Raw genomic sequence first — 20779 nt, forward strand, 5'->3', positions numbered from 1 at the left:
GGCGATCTGAGAGCAGAGGGGTGTGTGTGTGTGTGGGTGTGTGTGTGTGTGTGTGTGTGTGTGTGTGTGTGTTAGGAGGATGGGGCTATGTCAGGCAGAAGGCGTCACCCTCCTGAGACAGTGACCTTTTAGGAGGGTGCTGTGTAGGTCCAGCATGATGGTGACCTCAACCAGGGTAGTGGCAGTGGGGCTGGAAAGACATAAACACACTGGACACTGTTTAAGAGACTCAGCAGAACTTGGTGATACGCTGGAATCAGCAAGAGAGAACGAGTTATGAATCATGCCCAGAGGTCTGGTTTAGACCGCTGTGTTCACCGTGGTACCTTTCACTGGGGTAAGGAGCAAGGAGAAGGCTCAGTTTTGAAGGGAAAGGTGGTCTGTTCAAATGTCAGACTTACCCGAGTGGTCCAGCAGGCCAGTGAATGCTGAGGCATGGGCTGAGATTGTAATTTGGGAACTATCACACTTCAGGTTTTGGGAGGAACCACGAGAGTAGTCATGAGGGACACTGAGGGGGTGGGATGAGACGAGAGCCCCCAAAGGAGCCCCCATCTTACAGGCCAGGCAAAGGAAGGCATGCGGGAGGAGGTAGCTGGAGAGAAGAGAGGAAAACCAAGAGCAGGCATTGCTCTGCAAGCCTGTGTAAGGGGTTGTTCCCGATGGGAGAAGTTACCAGAACTTTGGGTGAGAGGCTGACCGGGAACGAATAGTGAGCGGAGCAGCTGGACCCACTGCTGGACCTTGGCACCTGCAGTTGTGGGACCACAGGAAGTACAGGCCTGATCAGGGCTCTAGAGCCTTCTGCTGTTAGAAGGGACCCAGAAGATAGAGAAGTAAGTTAGACACCAGGGCCAGAAGCGGGGAGTGCCACAGGACCAGTGACCCAATTTTCCGCACAAATGCATGGCATGGGAAAAGTGGGGGGCAGAGAAGGGCTGTTACACATTAAAAGAGACATCAGCCAGACGTGCCATATGTTTGGATCCTGACTGACCCCACCAACTGGAAAACCATGTTTTTAAACCGTCAGGGGTATTTGAATACAAAACGGATATTGGATGATATTAAAGAATTATTGTTAATTTGGTTAGATCTGGTCATAGTTTTTTTTTTTTAATTTATTTTTTAATTTTTTTTGTAACATTATTTTTAAAAATTATTCTTATTTTTTTTAAAAAAAATATTTATTTATTTGGCTGGGCCAGTGTTAGTCGCGGCCCGTGGGCTCCTTAGTTGAGGCATGCGAACTCTTAGTTGCGGCACATGGGATCCAGTTCCCTGACCAGGGATTGATCCTGAGCCCCCTGCGTGGTGGGAGCGTGGAGTCTCAACCACTGGACCCCCAGGGAAGTCCCTGATCATAGTTTTTTTTTAAAGGTCCCTATTTATTGGACATAAATTCTGAACTATTTACAGGTAAAATAAGATGTCTGGTATTTGCTTTGAAGTACTCTTAATGGTGTCAGTAATAAGATGGGGAAGGACAGGCGAAAATGGATAATTGTGGAAATTGGGTGATGAATATATGGCCGTGTTTTAACGTTTTGTTCATTATTGACAACTAAGGAGCTTTTGAGACTTTTTTTTTTTTTCCTAATCAGGCCCCATGAAATTTTAATATCACAGATACATTGTATATCTCTTTATATCCTATATGTATATATGTGCCTTATTCATAAAAGAGTAAGATTTTTTGCCTCTTAAGAAGTTTTCATCCTCAGATTTTGATGAGAGCAGTAAATAACGGACCAGAGAATCTAAAGTGGTGAGAAGTGCAGAGCCAAGGAGGGATGGTTACACAGGGAAGGAGTAGTGGCCAGGAGACCAGAGCTTCCCTCTGAGATCGGAGGGTGGCATTAGTGGGGGAAGCTTGAGTGAGGCACTGGAAAGGTAGGAAGATGTGCAGACCACTCCTCCAGGGGAAGCAGGTCCTGGGAGGCCAAGACTCCTAGTAGCTGGGGAGGGAGGCACTGGAGGAAGTGAGGCTGCACCTGATGGGGCGTCCAGTCCGGCCCCCAGTGAACGGCCACTGAAAGGTCATTCACCTGCTCCATCAGGAGTGTCTTTGGGATAATTCCATGACAACCCCTGTAAGTGTTAACACACAGGAGAAAATGGTGAGAACCCATTTACCTCACAGATGTTCCCTCCAGTAACTCCTTTTATAGAATGATGTTACTCTATTAGAAAAAACGGTGTTAAGGAAAGAGATTGTACACTACCATCATTGTCAAGTAATGTACTCTTAGCACAGTAAGATGTTACTTACCTTTAAAGCTTCATTATTTTGTCGGCCAAAGAAGAAAGTTCCTTTGTTTTTCAGATGTCAACAAGTTTCAAGATGTTTCTTGATAATTGGAATATTCAGACAGCTCTTTGGCTCAAAAGGTAAGCTCCCTCAAGAACCGTCATCAGCTGAGCGTTGGCCTCTAGTTCTTTTTTTTTTTTTGACCTCTAGTTCTTGAGGCTGAGCTTCACTGGGTTCACATTCTTAACTAAATTAAATTAACGCTGTGACCTTGTGTTAACCAGGAAACAGAGTTAAGCAGGGTTAACCAGGTCAGAGAACTATTTAGACGTGAGTCGTGAATGTAGCCACCACTGACCTCGTAGCCTGCCTTGAAAGGTGCCCACCAAGGTTTGAGATCACCAGTATGTCCCTCATTCATGGGAGATTTGGCCAAACAAAAATGCCTACACAGCCACCGTACGTATGCCCTAGATTTTACACAACGCTTCCAGTTTTAAAATATTTCAGGACAACAGACCTTTATATGTTGGGCACGGGACGCAGAGACCCAGCCTCTGCAGTGGCAGGTCACCATCTTGGTACAAACTCGGCAGTCATCTCCATGTGCTGCCCCCTGTCGTGAGGATGATGAGAGAGTGAGGGATGCGAGAATGAGGGGCAAAGAGGCGCCTGTGCTGAGAATTATGAGGGCTTGTCACGTGCACATGGGGAAGGCAGAGGACCGATTACAAAAGACGGAGTTAGGACACCGCGCAGAAGCTCCCAGTGGTCCTTCCTCCTTGTTCTTGATGGGACACACTGCCCGATCTTGAGTTTATTTCATAAAAGACTGCTCCTGTGATGGGAGGGCTCTAAGCACCGTTCTGTGTAAAGAAGCCTTCTTTTGTCATGTCCTTTACTCATGACAAGTTCAATCCCTTTACTTCTTGAAATATGCAAAACACATTATCATTGCTTCATGGTGCCTTGCAGTCTCCCCAGTGGGTGCAGATTTTCCGAGCTAACCTGTTGTGTTATTTTTTGTTGTTATATTTTAAATTTGATACCTTAGGAAAATCTTATTTTCATCTGAGTTCTCTACCTGTGACAGGAAAACTTTACACTGAGCACAGCCTACTTCCCAGAAGACTATTGTTAGATCAGTTGAAAGTTCTAAATGTTACTAAAGAAAATAATAAAATAATGTAAAATAAAAATAACTTTTATATTTGTTAAAGTTCTTCTGTGCATAGTATGGACTCCCAAACACTAGAAATGATCATTTTGGCCATTACGTGTACCGGTGAAAAGATGGAAATGAAATTTCTTTTCATTAATCTGATCCCTAATAGCCATAGCCTCCATTCTCCTAGCTCCTGACCAGGAACAAGAGTGATCGTTGTGGACTTGATAAGTTCTAATCACTCATGTTTTCCATGGTTTCCAGGGTGTGTTATGAGCGCACCTCCTCGAGTCCAACCATCCAGACGTTCATCCTCTCTGCCATTTGGCATGGGGTGTACCCGGGCTATTACCTGACTTTTCTCACGGGAGTGGTGATGACGCTGGCAGCGCGAGCTGTGAGTATGAGTTCCTTCTCATCCTGCAGTGCTGGTCACGTGACCTGGTGTCAAAGGCCCAGTGAGCCTCTTACCTACCGGGCAGCCTTGCTCCTTTGGCCGGGTCAGTGCTGCAAGCTGGCTGGGAGGTGCGCCTGGCATGCGTGTTGAGTGTGCCTCGCGGGCTGCGCGCTCGGCTCATCTGAGAGGAAGGCCTGGCCCACAGAGGCCTCCACACCATGTTCCTCGTTGTCACAGAATCTTCGGAAGGATTGCTGAAAACTGGGTGAAATGGAGATGACCAGACGAGTAGGTTTATTTTAGAGATGTTTCCTGAAAACTACAGCCTTTGAGTCCTCTTTTAGATGAAGAGGGGACCGTGGCCAGGCCTAGATAACGTGGACGGGCCATTCCCCGTGGCGGACACCAGTGCGAAGCAGGCCGCAGGTCTGTAGGGTATTTGAGACCTAGTGTATTATCTGGGAAACAGTTGAGGAATTAGGTTGGTGACATGGGAAAGAGGGGGGCAGTTTAGTGTAAGTCCTTGGAAGTCAATCGGAGGAAAGTGACGTGACAAACAGTGTTTGAACAAGCTTCTTACGTCACTTACACGTGAGGTGGCTTCATTTAACAAACTAGCAGATGCTTATTGTATTCAGTTTTAAGGTACCTTGGAGATATATGAGGTAAATGTCAAGAAGTATTAACTAAAGGCTATTCTTCTGTGGTTTGTAGTCTAGGGGCATAAGGTGTATGTATGTATGTGTGTAGGTATCTGTCTGTATGTGGGGGTGTGTGTGTGGGTACATATACCACAAGGCATATATGATAGATTCCATCGCTTTTATGGATAGTAAGTACCATAGGTGTTTAGAGGGAAGGAAATCCTTTTTGGTTGGGTTGACTAGAGGTGGCCCCAGTAGGAAAGTGTGCTTGGATTTGGGCTTTGAATGATGAGTTATTTCAGTAGAGACTGAAGCGTAATGGGGGAAGAAAATGCCTTTCTAGGTGTAGAAATGACATTAGCAAAACCAAGTTAGGAAGTGTGTGGTGTATTTGGGAATGACGAGCAAATCTGGTTGAAGCAGAGCCTTCATGTATGTCTAAAGGGTGGATGATTCTGGAAAGGAAGAGGGCAGGGGCGGGGTGGGGCTGGAGGGAGAGGAAGAGGCCAATAATAGAAGAACTTGAACGGCAAACTGGGGAAGAGCCTAATCCTCATTCTGTCCCACATCAGGGAGTCAGGGAAGGTGGGTGAGGGTGGAGATGGGATGCTGAGAGCCATGCCTTGGGAAATGGATTTGCCCCGGTGGACAGAAGGGGAGAGAGTGCAGGTAGCTTTTGCCGCCTTCAGCAAGGCAGGAAACCTGGGTAGCATCCTGCCAGTAAGAGTGCTGGTCTGTGTGTGGAAGAGCCACTAACCTCAGACTGCATCCCCTCTGAAGAACTCGCGTGGCATCTCAGCAGGGCCATGCTTCACCTATAACCATATTAGGCGAAAAAAGCGGGGACACAAGAGAAAAAAAATAGTGTTTGGTTAAGTTTGCACATTTCAAAATTGAAATGTTTTGACTGTTTTAGAAGCCAAAAAGTATTAAAATAGTGGTTATTAGAAAGCACTTTTTTCCTGAGAAGCCCTTCCCAATTTCCCCTAATGAATGATGTGTGTAATTGCCATTCATTTTAATAAGCGCTCTTTGACCTAAGCTCAGTGTATAATAGCTGTCTTTCACAAATGCAGAGGTTAACGAAGAGGAAGGATGTCTCCTTTCATTGTAGTAGAAAAACTGATCACGGGGTGAACCTTATTTACGTATAGGCAGACATTGCAGATTCGGTTCCAGACCACGGCAATAAAGTGAATATTGCAGTAAAGGGAGTCACACGAATTTTTCTGGTTTCCCAGTTCACATAAAAGTTATGTTTACACTATTGTGTAGTCTAAGGGTGCAATAACATTATGTCTAAGTGTACGTACCTTAATTAAAAAATACGTTATTGCTAAAAAATGCTAACCATCACCTAAGCCTTCAGCAAGTCATAGTAATAACATCAGAGGTCGTTGATCACACAACACCATTACAAATATAATAATAATGAAAATCTTTGAAGTATTACAAGAATTACCAAAATGTGACACAGAGTCAAGAAGTGAGCAAATGCTGTTGGAAGAATGGCTCCAGTAGACTCGCTCGACACAGGGCTGCCACACACCTTCAGTTTGTAAAATCCGCCGTATCTGCGAAGCATGATGAAGTGAAACACGATAAAATGAGGTGTGCCTGTACTATAGTTTACAAAATATGATTTAAGGAGCTCTAGGAAGTGTAATTTTTAACTCTCGGGGGGGAACTTTTAATTTTAATACCACTTCAAATCTACAGAAAAATTGCCAAGAACTCCTATACGCACGCCCTTTACCCAGATTCACACATTTTGCTCACGTGCTTCCCCATGCACTCTCCATATTTTTTATACATACGTGTATTAGTTTTTTCTGAACCAGATCCAGCTTTTCCCATAGTAACAGTATCATTTTAGATGCCCACCAGCAACGTACGGGAGTTTCGCTTATTCCACATCCTTAAAACAGTTGATATAGTCAGTGTAATTTTATAAGCAATGTTAAAGGTAAATATTTTTGTTTATTTCAGGTGAGAAATAACTTTAGGCATCATTTCATCGAACCTCCCCAACTTAAATTATTGTATGATGTCATAACATGGATAGCAACTCAGATAGCAATAAGTTACACAGTTGTGCCATTCGTTCTTCTTTCTATAAAACCATCATTCATGTTTTACAGGTAAGTGTTACTCTTAAAAATATGCCATCGGAAATTTTAAAAAAAATTTTAATTGAAATATAGTTGATTTACAATGTTGTGTTAGTTTCAGGTGTGTAGCAAAGTGATTCAGTTATTTACATATGTATGTATGTATGTGTGTGTGTGTGTGTGTGTGTATATATTCTTTTTTAGATTCTTTTCCATTGTAGGTTATTACAAGATACTGAGTACAGTTCCCTGTGCTATACAGTAGGTCTTTGTTGTTTACCTATTTTATACATAGTAGTGTATATATTTTAATCCCAAGCTCCTAATTTATCCCTCTCCCACCCTTTCTCCTTAGGTAACTATAGGGTTGTTTTCTGTGTATGTGAGTCTATTTCTGTTTTGTGAATAAGTTCCTTTGTATCATTTTATTTTATTTTATTTATTTTTCATTTTAATTTATTTTTAAAAGAAAGCTTCTTGCTCTTGGGTAGAATAGAAAAATAGTACCCTAGCTTGTTTTCTGCAGTTAACTGCATTGTCAGTTACTTTAAAATCTTAAACCAAGCAGTCACAAGTTTATTTATGGAATGATTAACACCACTCAGACCTCAGATGAGAGTGTGATTTACAGCGAGGAGTATCAGCTGGGTAACCCTTGCTTCAGATCTCAAAGGTTACACTGGGCAGTAGAGCTCTTCTTCCTACGCTTGGATGTGAACTAGATGATTGTGGTGGTCATTTCACGATATATACATATATCGAATCATTATGTTGTACATCTGAAACTAATAATGTTATATGTCAGTTATATCTCAATTAAAAAAAGAGAGAGACTTCAGACTAGCTTTGGCCCACAAGCCGTAGTTTGCTCACCCCTGCTCGAGAGCCAAGGTTTAAGAGTTTATTTGTTGAAGCGGAGGCTTAAGAGTCACTGGGGATATTTTAGGGACGGAAGTAAAATATATCCTCTGACAGTCACCAGTAATGGTTGGTAAAGTCCGTGGAACATGAGATCAGCTATAAGACTGCTAACTCCCAAAGGAAAGGAAAACTTAAAAAAGATGAACAATAATGAATATGATGAAGCAGTTAAAAAACAGCATAGCTTGTTCTTTATAACGAATTATTAATTCTCTTCATTTCTTCAGTCAAAAGATAATAAATTACTTGCATTTCATTTATTGGTTCCCTTTTCACTCTTTTATATTTCATTGGTACTTTTTCATCTCTACATGATAGAAATGATTGTTTTTGTTGGTTTTTTTTTGGCGGTACGCGGGCCTCTCACTGTTGTGGCCTCTCCCGTTGCGGAGCACAGGCTCCGGACGCGCAGGCTCAGCAGCCATGGCTCACGGGCCCAGCCGCTCCGCGGCATGTGGGATCCTCCCGGACAGGGGCACGAACCCGTGTCCCCTGCATCAGCAGGCAGACTCCCAACCACTGCACTACCAGGGAAGCCCCAGAAATTATTGTTTTGAATTCCGTATTTTGTTTATCTGTCTATCTTCTCTCCCTCCCCCACCAAATTCCATTCCCCCCATAGTAGATAGTGGTATCTTTGAGATCAAAAACTATTTTCCATTACCCTAGCATTTAGAATGACAGCACAGAGTCATAATAATCATACAGGAAGACATAAGTAACTCCTACTAAAGTGTCCTTTTGAACAGAATTATTACATATGTCTAAATGTGACTGAGCTATTGGTTGGATTTTCTGTCTCACGTACTTTGTTCACAGGCACGGGCACTTACAGCTATAGAACCAGGAGGTCACATTTGGTTTATATTTAATTTGAGGCATGATACTTCTAATAATATCTTTAATAATGTGCCCTTTATTTTGCGACCTTTATTTTGTAACCATCAAGAAGCAATATTGCTTATCTATTACTCACATCATTGGAATATTTGTAACATAATTAGGGACAGTAAATAGCAGGCAAGGCTATTACTGTCCCTTTACTACCTCCAGACTTTGCTCAATATTTGATTCTATGGATTTGAGAGGTTTTTTTCAGATCTCTGCAGCTATTAATAAGTACATTTTTGTTTTTGTTCTACTTAGTCCTGGCCTTATGACCTTTACAAAGGAATGCAATATGATATCTAGTATGAGTGCTTTATAAATACCCACTGGCCTACATGGTTAGAGTTTCATCTAAGGAGATGGGTAAAAGAATAGTGTAGGGCTTCCCTGGTGGCGCAGTGGTGGGGAATCCACCTGCCAATGCAGGGTACACGGGTTCGAGCCCTGGTCCGGGTAGATCTCACATGCCACGGAGCACCTAAGCCCGTGCACCACAACTACTGAGCCTGCTCTCTAGAGCCCGCAAGCCACAACTACTAAGCCCACAACGCCACAGCTGCTGAAGCCCGCACGCCTAGAGCCCGTGCTCCACAACAAGAGAAGCCCCCGCAACGAGAAGCCCGTCGACACAACTGGAGAAAGCCCACGCGCAGCAACGAAGACCCAGTGCAGCCAAAAATAAATAAATTAAAAAAAAAAAAGAATGGTGTAGTAAATATACACATCCTAGGTGGGGCTTGTGACATTTTGACAGATGTCAAATTAAGCCTTGTTAATTATCAGAATTTAATAAAGTAAAGTTTTCCTTTTCTTTAGCTCCTGGTACTGCAGCCTTCACTCTGCTGGCATCTTAGCATTATTGCTGTTACCGGTGAAAAAAACTCAAAGAGGAAAGAGTACACATGAAAACGTCCAGCTGTCACGATCCAAAAAGTTTGATGAAAGAGGAAATTCTTTGGGACAGAATAGTTTTTCCACAACAAACAATGTTTGCAATCAGAATCAAGAACTAGCCTCTAGACATTCATCATTAAAGCAATGATGGGGAAAGCACTCTGATGGTTATTTTTTGTCTGTTAACAGAAACCAATCTTAGCACCTTTCAAGGGGTTTGTGTCTGTTGGGAAAGAGATCACGTGGGGGGAAATCGGACAGTTTTAGGTAGGGAATGCCCTGTATACCAGCTTGAAAATGGAGTGAAAGACCCCTCCCATGCCATGTCCCTGTGGGCCATGCCTTATCAAAAATGTTTCCATTATTTCAATGGGCACTCAGGACCTCAGCATATGTCCATAGGGTCATAAGTGTGCCCTGCTGCTGAATGTATGTTGTGTATCCCAAGGCACTGAAGAGATGGAAAAATAATTGTGTCAATCTAGATGATTGAGAAAAATTAACTTTTCCAAATGAATGTCTTGCCTTAAACTGTCTATTTCCTAAAATATTGTTTCCTAAATGGTATTTTCAAGTGTAGTATTTTGAGAGCACTATTTCAATATTAGATGTTGTATGCTGCACAGGAATTCCGGAGGAATTTGAACAGGATATTTAAGGCTGGATACTTTAAAATGCAATAAACATCTCAGTATTTGAAGGGTTTTCTTAAAGTATCTCAAATGACTACAGTATGTTGTGAAACTGTAAAGTGAAGGATGCCGATTTCCTGGAGAGTTTAATTACCCTGTGTCAGGCAGAGAGCCCTTCAAGGAAGGATTTCTTAAACATAATTAAAGGTTGGTAATGTGATATTTTAAGCTATTTTTCTTAAAAAACAAACAAACAAAAAAAACCAAAAAAAAACAAGGGAGAGAGAGAAGATGACAAAGGAAAGAAGGAAGACGTGAATGAAGAAAGCACTGCGGGGGCCGGAGCCTGAGCCAGTGGCAGCTGTGACCAGCGCACACAGGTGTGCAGGGCAGGTGACCGATGCTCTGCAGAAGTGTGCTCTTCATCCCTATTTATCTGAGTTCTTTGTGATTCTGTAAGACATAAAAGTTTAATAACTTTTTATTACGTTGACTTTTAAAAGAAATGTATCAAGCATAAATTATATAGAATGATAAAAGGATTGTGAAAATAATAGTGGGAGATTGCTTGAAGGTTTTGAAAGAGAAAAATCACTGAGTGAAATTACTCTCTAGCTAATCACTTAAAGTCGTTGGGTCTGAACCACCTCTGTAGAGGATAATATAAATTAGTTTCCAAACTCTTAACTTCTCACATAAAAGTTTTGCCACTAACTCTTGTTAATGAGTTTCAGATTATTTAAGTAGAAAAATGTGCTTTTATCTTATGGGCCGGTTTCACCATAATTAATTTCACCTGAATTGCTGGGTGTCTCCTTTAACCCCACAGTCTGGTGATGCCGCAGTAGCTGAAAGCAGAGGAGTGGGGTGTGATGCCAGGCTGGCATCAGGGCCACGGCCGGAGATGATGAATCACGGCGGAAAGGGAGAAGGATGGGCAGGGCCTTCTGAGTTCACTTTCCTGTGACCCATCTTTTGTGGAATTTATTTTCTTTTTTGCCTTAAACTTTTAAGTGAAATGCAAATTGTCTATCTATGATGAGTCTCTCTTTTTTTTTTTTTTGTCATTAATAAATTTGCAAATGAAGTTAAGGACAGAACAACTCTCTGGCTTAAGCTGTGTAGTATTTCAATTAAAGAGGAAAGGAAAAGCAAATGTACTTGGAACTTTTGAGGTCTAATTAGCAAAAATATCAGTGTACCTTCCCAGAACTTTAGAAATGGCCTCCTCTTTGTTTATGTGAAATGTTTTTATTTTTCTAAAGGTAATTTTTTTTTTTCTCTACCTGATGATGTTAGCCATGCCCTGTTACCTCCTGGGAAAAGATGGTTTGCTAAATAAATTTTCTGTTTTCCCATGCATTGAATTTAAGCAAACTGTGGAATGTGAGAGACTAGAAAAGCATAATCATGGAAAGTATCTGACCCCCACAATGTCTCCTCCATTTAATTAATGCTGCAGAGAATCTGATCACTATTAAGAAAAAGTAGACAAATTTAGAGGTTAAAAGACAAGTCTAGGCATGTCATAAGCGAAAATAAGAAAGTGCGTTAAAAACTTTCTTTTTGTTCGGCCTACCTAGCCATTAACAAATAATCATGATTTAGTTCTATTACCTGACTATTTTTTATTTCTCAGCCTATAAACCTAATATCACTGTTATCTGTTTTTTGCTCAATGAAGGTAATCGTAGCACCGCCATCTAGAAAGCAAGATGATTGATGAATTTTCCAATTACTTTGAAGATAATACCTTATATATACAATTTGACTGATTTCCATCCCCCGGATTATCTAGGTTTTTTGTTTTTTGTTTTTTGTATGAAGTGGGTTGTGAATAGCTTTTATTTAATTTTGGAGAAATTATAATCACAGGTATACAATCTAGGAGAAAAACTAAAGAAATAATTCTCATTCTCAGCTTGACCTTCCTCCTCAAGAAGAGACTTTTTGTGCTCTATAAACTGAATACATCTACTTGGAGTGTTGTAAGGATTAATACTTCTAATTATAATAGAAGAATTGAAGACTGGTATATCTCTACTATGTTAAACTTAAAGGGATTCATTGTAATATGTGCTTTGCTTCTTTTTTAATCAACAGAATAGGATTCAGTGCGTATTTATATTGTTTCTCCACTCTTCAGTTGCCATGAAACCACTCCAGAGATGATCAGTCAGCATCATATTTATGTCAATATTTTTGGTTATTATTATACTACTCAGGGAAAAAAAAATGGACAAAATACTTATTTTTCCCACAATTTTATTTTTTTGAAACAATAGCAGTTAATTTATTTTGATGTATCTCAGCTGTCACCATTTTACAACCCGCTTATTCTTGGTTTCTAAAATAAGCATTTATAATTGGAACTCAGGGTAATTGAAGAAATTTACTTAGCTTCTAAAATACCCAGCATAATAGAGGAGGTTTATTTGGCTTCCAAAATGTCCAGCCACCACTTATGCCTCCACCATACTTTTGCTTAAAAAGTATTTTTGTTACTGATTCCCACCACGTGTGACGTTCACATACAGGATTTCCACAGATACCAGTTTTGAGAAAAATTTTTCAGTAAAAAGAACGGTTTTTTAAAAGTAGAGGTAACCCACACTGAAGCACTAATTGTCCTGGGAGGAGACCTGGGTATTCATCTGGCTCAGTCATTAGTGAGCCTTGTGACTTGGACGAGTGACCTGTCCTGCAGCCGAAAGTTCCTTAATAAGCCCAAAGGGTTAGTTCCAAGAGTTTGTGACCAGTTGTGTTTGTAATGAATGGAAACCATTAGCAAGATCTGTAAGAGTCACGAACCGGGGCAGATTCACCATCAAGATTATCTTCATGGTCACTTATTTTTACTACTTGAGCTAGAAGCCCTGACTTTTCACGTTTTTTGAGGCAATCAGAAGGCATGCAGCATACCAGTTCTACTGAATACAGCCCTTGAAATGAATCTTTCATAACGAAATGGTCTCCACTGAAGGAAAAGATTTTCTCTTTTTGATTTCTCTGCTTTTTTGGTTTCTGTGTGTGCTGTGTACAACTGAGGAATATATATGCTAAAAACTATGTTATATGAATTATCAATTTTCCTGGACAGGGTTTACCACCATATAACTTCTCAAATTTTATTTCATTCAAAGATATTTAAAGAATATTTAATTTAGTTATACCTTATTTTAAACTACAGAAAAAATTACTTTAAAATGTTGACATTAAAATAATTATAAAATTTGTACTTTTATTCGAGGACTAGATGACACTTGGGACAAAAATCTTTCCTATTTAAAATGTATACCTTGTAAATGTTCATTTGTAAGTGCATGAACAACTCTGGACGTTTGTGCTTTTTTGTTTCCTTATTTTAAATTGTCCAAAATTATCAGTTTATTGATTTGAAGAGTTCTGCATTTTAGTCGAAAGAAAAAATTACTTGAGAGAATAATTGTTTCAGAATGGTGCCTATTGTTGCTGTGTCAGGGAAGCATTTGTCCGGAGGTTTAGATATGAACCAGTATTTCGTAGAGTTTTATTCAGCCATCAGTAGTCCATCCTGGCTGACACTGAATCCATCATATTTACCAGAGGTGCAGAATTCTAGGTAACACTGTGAAATGTAGTCTTAACTGCCCTCCAGGACTTTATAAAAACTACAGGTAACCCAGGGTACATTTAACGAGTAGCTGATCGTTTAGACACTTAAATTAGATGCTGAAAGTTCTGCTTTCTACAGCCCTTCCTTGTAAAAGTGTGCTTGTATCAGTGCACACTCCTTATGCTGAAGGAAAAGATTTGCTTTAAAAAAAGAAATTTCACTCTGAAATATGGATTTGAAAGACTAGGATGCAGAGGGTCTGTTAGGATGCAGAGGGTCTCTACCGCGTTTTCCTGCAGCACCACTTAGTCAAATCTATTTATAGTAACTCATTACAGAAGACAATTTTAAATGAAATTTTCCATGTTGGCATTTTGTAGGACTGCTCTTAGAATCAACAGCTAAGCTGCTTTCTGAGCTCTTGTACAGAGGATGCAGCCAATTACATTTTACTTGGTGGGCTGCTTAATAAAGTTTTATATATGTTTTCAAATAATATTTATTTTAATAGGTTTTTAAACGTTATGCAAACCCCAGTAAAGAACTGACAAGCTTCTAGAGGTCATCGATTGGGGAGACTTTCTGAAATCGAGCCTAAAGACACATTTTTATGCCAACTAATTTGTCTTGCCTTTAAAGCTGATTATAACTGTCTTCTTTCAGTACACCTTTTATAAAGCAACAAAACAAAACAAAAGAAACCCCAGGACTGTATTATCTATAGATAAGAGTATAAAGATCCATGCAAAACCCCTGTCTAACTTCCTCAGTGATGACAGCCATCTCTCCAGTCACATTTTATCAAGTTTTGCTACTATAAAAAAAAATGGAAATTTAATGAAAAACCAGAAGTTACGGGGCAACATCAGTAAAAGGACTAACCATTTTCTTAATACCATGTTTGAAATGGAAAAAGTGACTGGCTGCCTTTTACTGGAGTCGTAAGTGACTGTATCCTGCCCAGTCTCTATTTTGGGTTAACTCTGAGAGGTTGATTTGTCAATATTCCTCTTTTGTTTTTCCTATTAAAGGGCAAACACGTGTAAAGAGTTGGACAGACCTTTCAAATATGCTTCTTTTCCGATGTTAAGTATTTTTGGTTCTGTATCTACGGATTCGTCAACAAAGTACGTTTGCTCCTGACTTTTTAATCGCAGGAGAGAGGAATCAAACCAGCACACATGCTCCGTCTTCTGTCACTCGTCCGCACCTGCCTCCCCAAGCCCCAAGGGGCACGATGGAAAGCAGTAGGAATGAGAGTGAAAATAATTCCGGCGGAACAAGAGAAACCCTCCTCCATGCAGAGTGAAAACGTGGGATTTCCTTCCTGCCTTCCTTTAAAGCTTGCATCTTGATCTCTGCGTAGGGGTAGTTGGACACTGTTACCCCAACACAAGGGGGGCCCGAGCTCCAGCAGCCAGTATTCACAGCCCTTCATTTGCCTTCGCTGGGGGAGAATAGAACGTGGTGTCTGTGCTTTTTGTTTTTATGATTCCAAAATATTTTTTTAAAGATGTGTTATTTTTCGACAGATCCATAAAGTAGTTCCTGTTGTATGGTAAATTAAAATTACCACTATGTCAGTTACACTGTGATGTGATAATTTCATAACCACTTGTTTCTAGTCTGTGTGTCCTCAGAGCTGCACTGGTGGCTTATTGCTGGGTTTTAAAGATGTTTTTAACTGAACATATGTTTTTTTTCTAATTTGTGTGTCTTTAAAACTGATTAAACAGTAGTTTAAAAATATATGTGTGTGTTTGCTGATTTCAGAGGCTTTAAATTCCATCTCTAGAACTGAATATCAGGCCTGTCTTGAGAAGCAATGGTCTTTTTGCATTGAAGGATTCTTTAGTTCAATAGTAATACTCTCAGGAGTCATTGACTTTTTAACTGGTTAAAAATTATTTAAAAGAAACTATTGTCATGTTATAAACATTTTGGGAGGCAATTAAAAGAACCTTAGGTTAGTATATAGTATCTTGTATTCTCTCTTAAAACAGACTTATAGGGCTTCCCTGGTGGTGCAGTGGTTGGGAGTCCACCTGCCGATGCAGGGGACGCGGGTTCGTGCCCCGGTCCGGGAGGATCCCACATGCCGCGGAGCGGCTGGGCCCGTGAGCCATGGCCGCTGAGCCTGCGCGTCCGGAGCCTGTGCTCCGCAACGGGAGAGGCCACAACGGTGAGAGACCCGCGCACCGCAAAAAAACCCCCAAAAAACAACAAAAAAAAACAGACTTATAAAGTGAAGAGGATGCTGACTGTCCTCAGTTACGAAGAAAAAGAGGTGGCTTTCCCAGTTGTGCTGTTGGCACTCTCACTGGCCTTGTATATGGATCTGGTCTTTGCTTTTGAGAAGCAGAGCAGTGGGACAACCGCTCGGTTTCTGTACCACGATTACAGGCTTAAGGGAACTTTGGGGTGCACTTCCAGGCTCTTCTAGATGCTGTCGTGAACAGCCGTGGGGAAAACGTCCTCTATTAACTTGTACTGTTGTACAAAGATGCTAGATGAACACGTATGAGCAAGTCCAGTTGTGGTGCTTTCTCACTGGAAGGCCTTAGACTTGATGGCAGATTTAAATGACCCCGTTTTGAGATTCATGATAGTGAGCCACGACCGGGAGAAACACGGACCCAGGAGCCGCCTGCCAGCACAGCACTTCCATGTGCTTGTCCTGACAGGCGTGACGGCGGAGGGAACGTGATTAGCTCCACGGTAAGGAAGGCCAGGAGGCCAGGAGATAACAGGACTCCTGTTGTACGTAGATCAACGTTGTAAGGTGTTTCGTATTTTACAAAAGTCATTAAATGACTTCCAACCAAACGTGCTGGGTAACTAAAGAACAAATCACGGCTCTTCCCTTTGAGGAGCTAATAGTCACCATATAATATGGTAAGTGCTTTATTAGAGGCAAGTACAAGGGTCTTGGGGCAATTAGAGGGGTGGGGAGCTCAGGAAGAGGCTCGGGTAGCTGCACAGAGGAGTTGGCACTTGGGTTTGTGAGAAAGCGTTTTGCTGCGCCGGCAAAGAGGTGGGAGGTGAGTTAATGAGAGGAAGAAAGAAAAGCATATGTCAACGATTTTATAACGTTTACACAAGTAGAGTAAAAGCAACGGGAGTTATGCAAGTTTCGATCTGCTGTGTGCCAACTATCTGTTTAACAATAACTTATCTTCCTCCAAATAGAAAAAGGAATAATAGGAAAACATTGAGTTTAGCCAATGTTTAAAAAATGAGACTTTACAAACTCTTTCAAGCGTATGGTTCAGTACAGAGCAATAAAACAGACTCTAGTGCCCACCGCTCAGATCGAACAGCTCTTTCTGCTTTGCCACGTTAGGTTTAAAGTTTGTCTTTTTTTCATCGAAAGAACGTTGCACATGAGGCCATATACCTGCCCCAACCTTTGCCTTCCCCCTCCCTCCTTAGAAGTCACAACTGCATCAATGTGAGCCTTTTTTGGTAAGCTTTTCATTTGGTCACCTTTCTTATAAGCTTAGCTATGTGATTTAAAAAATAATTTTGTGCTCTGTTTACTATAGTTTTCTAGGTGTTTATAGCAAGATGGCTCAGTCATCTGGTCACTGGAATCAGATGTCAGCTCACGTTCTTAATGTCATTAAAAGATGGCATTTCCCTCTACTGGTAAAACCCTTTCTATTACGATGGATTTTAATTTTTCAGGTACGCTTTGTTTTGTGCTTGTGTCTTCTCTTTTTGTCACATCATCCCAAGTGATACCCATGGTATCCGTTAGCACAGCCTGAGACTCCCGCCAGCAGAAGGGCAGGTCCGGATCCGCCAGCCAGGGCAGAGCTGGACGCACTGTGCCCAGGAGACGGATGCCGCTCGCCGGTTGCCATCCCTTTTTGCAGGGTGAGCGTGAGCACAGCCTTATAAAAACAGGCCTAGGATCTGAGCTTAGCCGCCAGCTCCTTCAGCCGTCAGTGGGGAAGTTGGCTGCCCGGCACCCGGAGACCCAGGGCCCCGTGAGAAGAGGAGGCCCTGCAGGGGGGCCGCCAGTCCCACGGAAAGCTGAGTTCCTGTTTCTCTCTCCACGCTTTTTGAATGCACGAACCATCAGCCTCAAGAAGAGGCTAAAGAAGAAATTCGCAAGTACTGAAGTCCATCCTACGGTCCTGAACCTTGACTATAAATCTTCTGAAAAGAGCAGTCAGCGCAGCACCCGCTTCCTCGGTTGTCTCCTGCGCTCTGCAAGGGCCATTTTTCGCCTGTTGCTGAATGTGGTACTTAGTTTTCCATCTTGGCGTCACTCGATCTCTGCAGCATTTGGCTATGTTGCCCACTCTCTTCTTAAGATGCTACCTTTCTCAGTGTCTGTGAAACTGTCCTTCCTCGCTTCTCCTCCTTCCTGCCTCTGGATGATCTAAGTCAGCCGAGACCCCTCGTCCCGGCCCCAGTTCACACACTTGTCTGTTCTCATAGGTCCTCTGTGCTGGCCCTACCTTCAACACTGACCTCTGTCTCCTAACTTCCCCCCCGCCCCCACCACCAGCTCCAGCTAAATATCTGCACCCGGAAATCACAAGCAAACTCAGAACATCCCAAACTGTGCAAAACGTGAGATTCCCCTCGTAGTGCTCTTGCCATGAAATGTCCAGAATGTTTCCCTCGTTACCCAAGTCAGGAGCCTGTGCATTACCCTCCCTCTTCTCACTCTTCCTTCCTTACCCACCAGCACATGTCGCCAGCCGCCGTGTGTCCCGTCTCCCGGACAACTGACTCCATCTCACCGGCCTTCCCTCCCCATTTCTCACCTAGCTCATGGCAGGGACCTCCCAACTGGTCCTGCATCCTCCAGGCATGTCATTCTGTGACATGCAGCCTCAAGTCATCTCTCTAAAGTCAACAAATTGGGTTTTTATTTTCCTGCTTCAAAAATGAAACTGTTAACCAAAGCCTTTGTGATGAATTCAAACTCTTAAGTATGGTGGAAAAAAACTTTCCATGATCTAAGCCCTGCTTACCCTTCATCATGCTTCTCTCTCCTGATCTACACACCTGCCAGTACACACATGCTGCCGTAGATGGAATCTGTCCCCCTAAAATTCATGTTGAAATCCTAACTCCGAGGTGATGGTATTTGGAGGCGGGGTTTTGTGGGTGTGATAGGTCATGAGGGGAGGCCCTCATGAATGGGATTTAGTGCCCTTATAAAAGACTCCAAAACGATCTGAAAAAGAATATATATAGATATATATCTATATATCACTTTGCTGTATACCTGAAACTAACACAACATTGTAAATCAACTCTACTTCAATCAAAAATAAAATTCAATTTAAAAAAGACCCCTGAGGGCTTCCCTGCTGGTGCAGTGGTTAAGAGTCAGCTTGCCAATGCAGGGGACGTGGACGGGTTCGAGCCCTGGTCCGGGAAGATCCCACATGCCATGGAGCAACTAAGCCCGAGCACCACAACTACTGAGCCTGCGAGCCACAACTACTGAGCCCACGAGCCACAACGAGAGACGCCACCGCCATAAGAAGCCTGCGCACCGCAACAAAGACCCAACACAGCCAAAAATAAATAAATAAAATAAAGTTATTTAAAAAGAAAATGAGAAAGACCCCTGAGCGCTCCCTTGTCCCTTCCACCATGTGAAGATACAGCAAAACGTTTGCAGTCTGCACCCTGGAACAGGTCTCTCACCAGAATTTGACCATGCTGGCACCTTGCTCTCCAACTCCAAGCCTCCAGAACTGTGAGGGATAAGTTTCCACTGCTCAGAAGCTGCGCCGTCTCTGGCACTTTGTTCCAGCGTCTGAACAGACTGAGGCAGCTTATGCTCAAGCCACGCTGGGTAATCATACTTCCTCCCGTCTCTCTCCCTTGACTCCTACCTGCTGCTCCTTTTACCCAGAATTACCATCTACACCACATCCTCCCCACCTCTCCCCTCCAGCTAACTCCTGCTTCATCACTGGGACGCAGCCTGATTGTCACAGCCAGAAATGTTCAGTGAGCTTGTGCTATATGCCAGGTACTAAGATGAATGCTAAGCGTCACACAGATGCTTTTCTCTAGGCAGCTCTTCCTGAACCTTCCCGTCGCAGGTTCTCTATTCTCATATGTACCTTACACTCACCGCACAGTGCTGTAATTGTTAATATATAATATATATTTGTTCAGAGTTGCACAACCAAAGAAGGAAGTAGAGTGATGAATGCAGAACGATATGCAAATTCATAATTATCTGATATTTACCCCAGACTCATAAACTAATTCCTTTAGCTGCAGGACCTCCATTTCCAAGGACCCTCATTACCATCCACTTGTGGTTGATGCAGGAATAGATTCCCAAAGTCTCCACATTGCGTGGTAGAGACACAAACTAAGATGCTTAAGTCCTTGAGGCCACATTTAAGGCACGAGGACCACGTACGTCTCAGGTATGGGTATAAACAGAATCATTTAGAAAATCAGTCATCGTTATGCATTTGATAAACTGAAGCAACCTACACTACTTGATGCTAATAAATTGCCCTTCACACAAAGCAACAAGGTTTTGTGGAATTTGATTAATTTTAGAAAATCTTCAGTACGGCCAAAAATAAAAACCTTGACACTAAGACGGAAGGTGTTTTGTAGGCAAGATTAAATATTTTCTATCCAGACCTTCAGATTAGGAATTATTTCATCGGTTCCTCCACACCCATATGAACTGGTTATCCCCCCCCGCTTTATATTAGGCACATCGTAGCTCGTAAATGTATTCAAATAAGTCAAACAAACACCCACCATTCTGTCACTGATAACCGATTTTAATATTCTGGGGTTATTTCTAGTCTTTTTTCCTGTTGCTAGATAAACGTGTGTATTTGCAAAATAATTTTGTAACCTTCATTTTTCACTTACATTTCGTACCTCGTTTCCCTTATTTCACCTATTAAGTTTACTTAGAGGGGCAACAGCAAGAAGAAAAGAGAGAAATGAAGGATGTAGTTAATATGGAGGTTAAATAAACCACATGTTCATTGAACCCTATTCCAACCCATAAAAACAGAAAATCAGTTGTCTGGTTCATTTATAAATGAATTTGAAGCAGGAAGAGAATAAGTCACATCTGCTCCTCCCCCTTTATACTGGTGCTTAGTATTTTCCTGGAAGTACTTTTCTTTCAGGGGCACGTTAGGCCATATACAAATAAAATCATTTAAAACTCTTATAAACTTTCATCGAGAACAGAAAAGTGGATAATGGAATGATTCAAGATAGATCCAATATAAGGAAACAGCCCAGATGACTGTCACCTGG

At 41.8% G+C, this 20779-nt stretch overlaps 1 protein-coding gene across 1 annotated transcript in view; it reads left to right on the forward strand.

Moving 5' to 3' along the window:
* The window catches only part of MBOAT2 (membrane bound glycerophospholipid O-acyltransferase 2), an 80679-nt gene extending 65432 nt beyond the window's left edge, over positions 1-15247 (forward strand). The window contains exons 10-13 of the mRNA XM_024737721.1: positions 2327-2391; positions 3681-3813; positions 6447-6598; positions 9194-15247. Of these exons, the coding sequence (XP_024593489.1) occupies positions 2327-2391; positions 3681-3813; positions 6447-6598; positions 9194-9419 (576 nt within the window). The 3' untranslated portion in view covers positions 9420-15247. The remainder of the gene's footprint in view (positions 1-2326; positions 2392-3680; positions 3814-6446; positions 6599-9193) is intronic.
* The last annotated feature ends 5532 nt before the right edge of the window (positions 15248-20779 follow it).

The sequence above is a fragment of the Neophocaena asiaeorientalis genome, unplaced genomic scaffold, assembly GCF_003031525.2.
Source record: "Neophocaena asiaeorientalis asiaeorientalis breed wild unplaced genomic scaffold, Neophocaena_asiaeorientalis_V1.1 scaffold396, whole genome shotgun sequence".
NCBI classification, from domain to species: domain Eukaryota; kingdom Metazoa; phylum Chordata; class Mammalia; order Artiodactyla; family Phocoenidae; genus Neophocaena; species Neophocaena asiaeorientalis.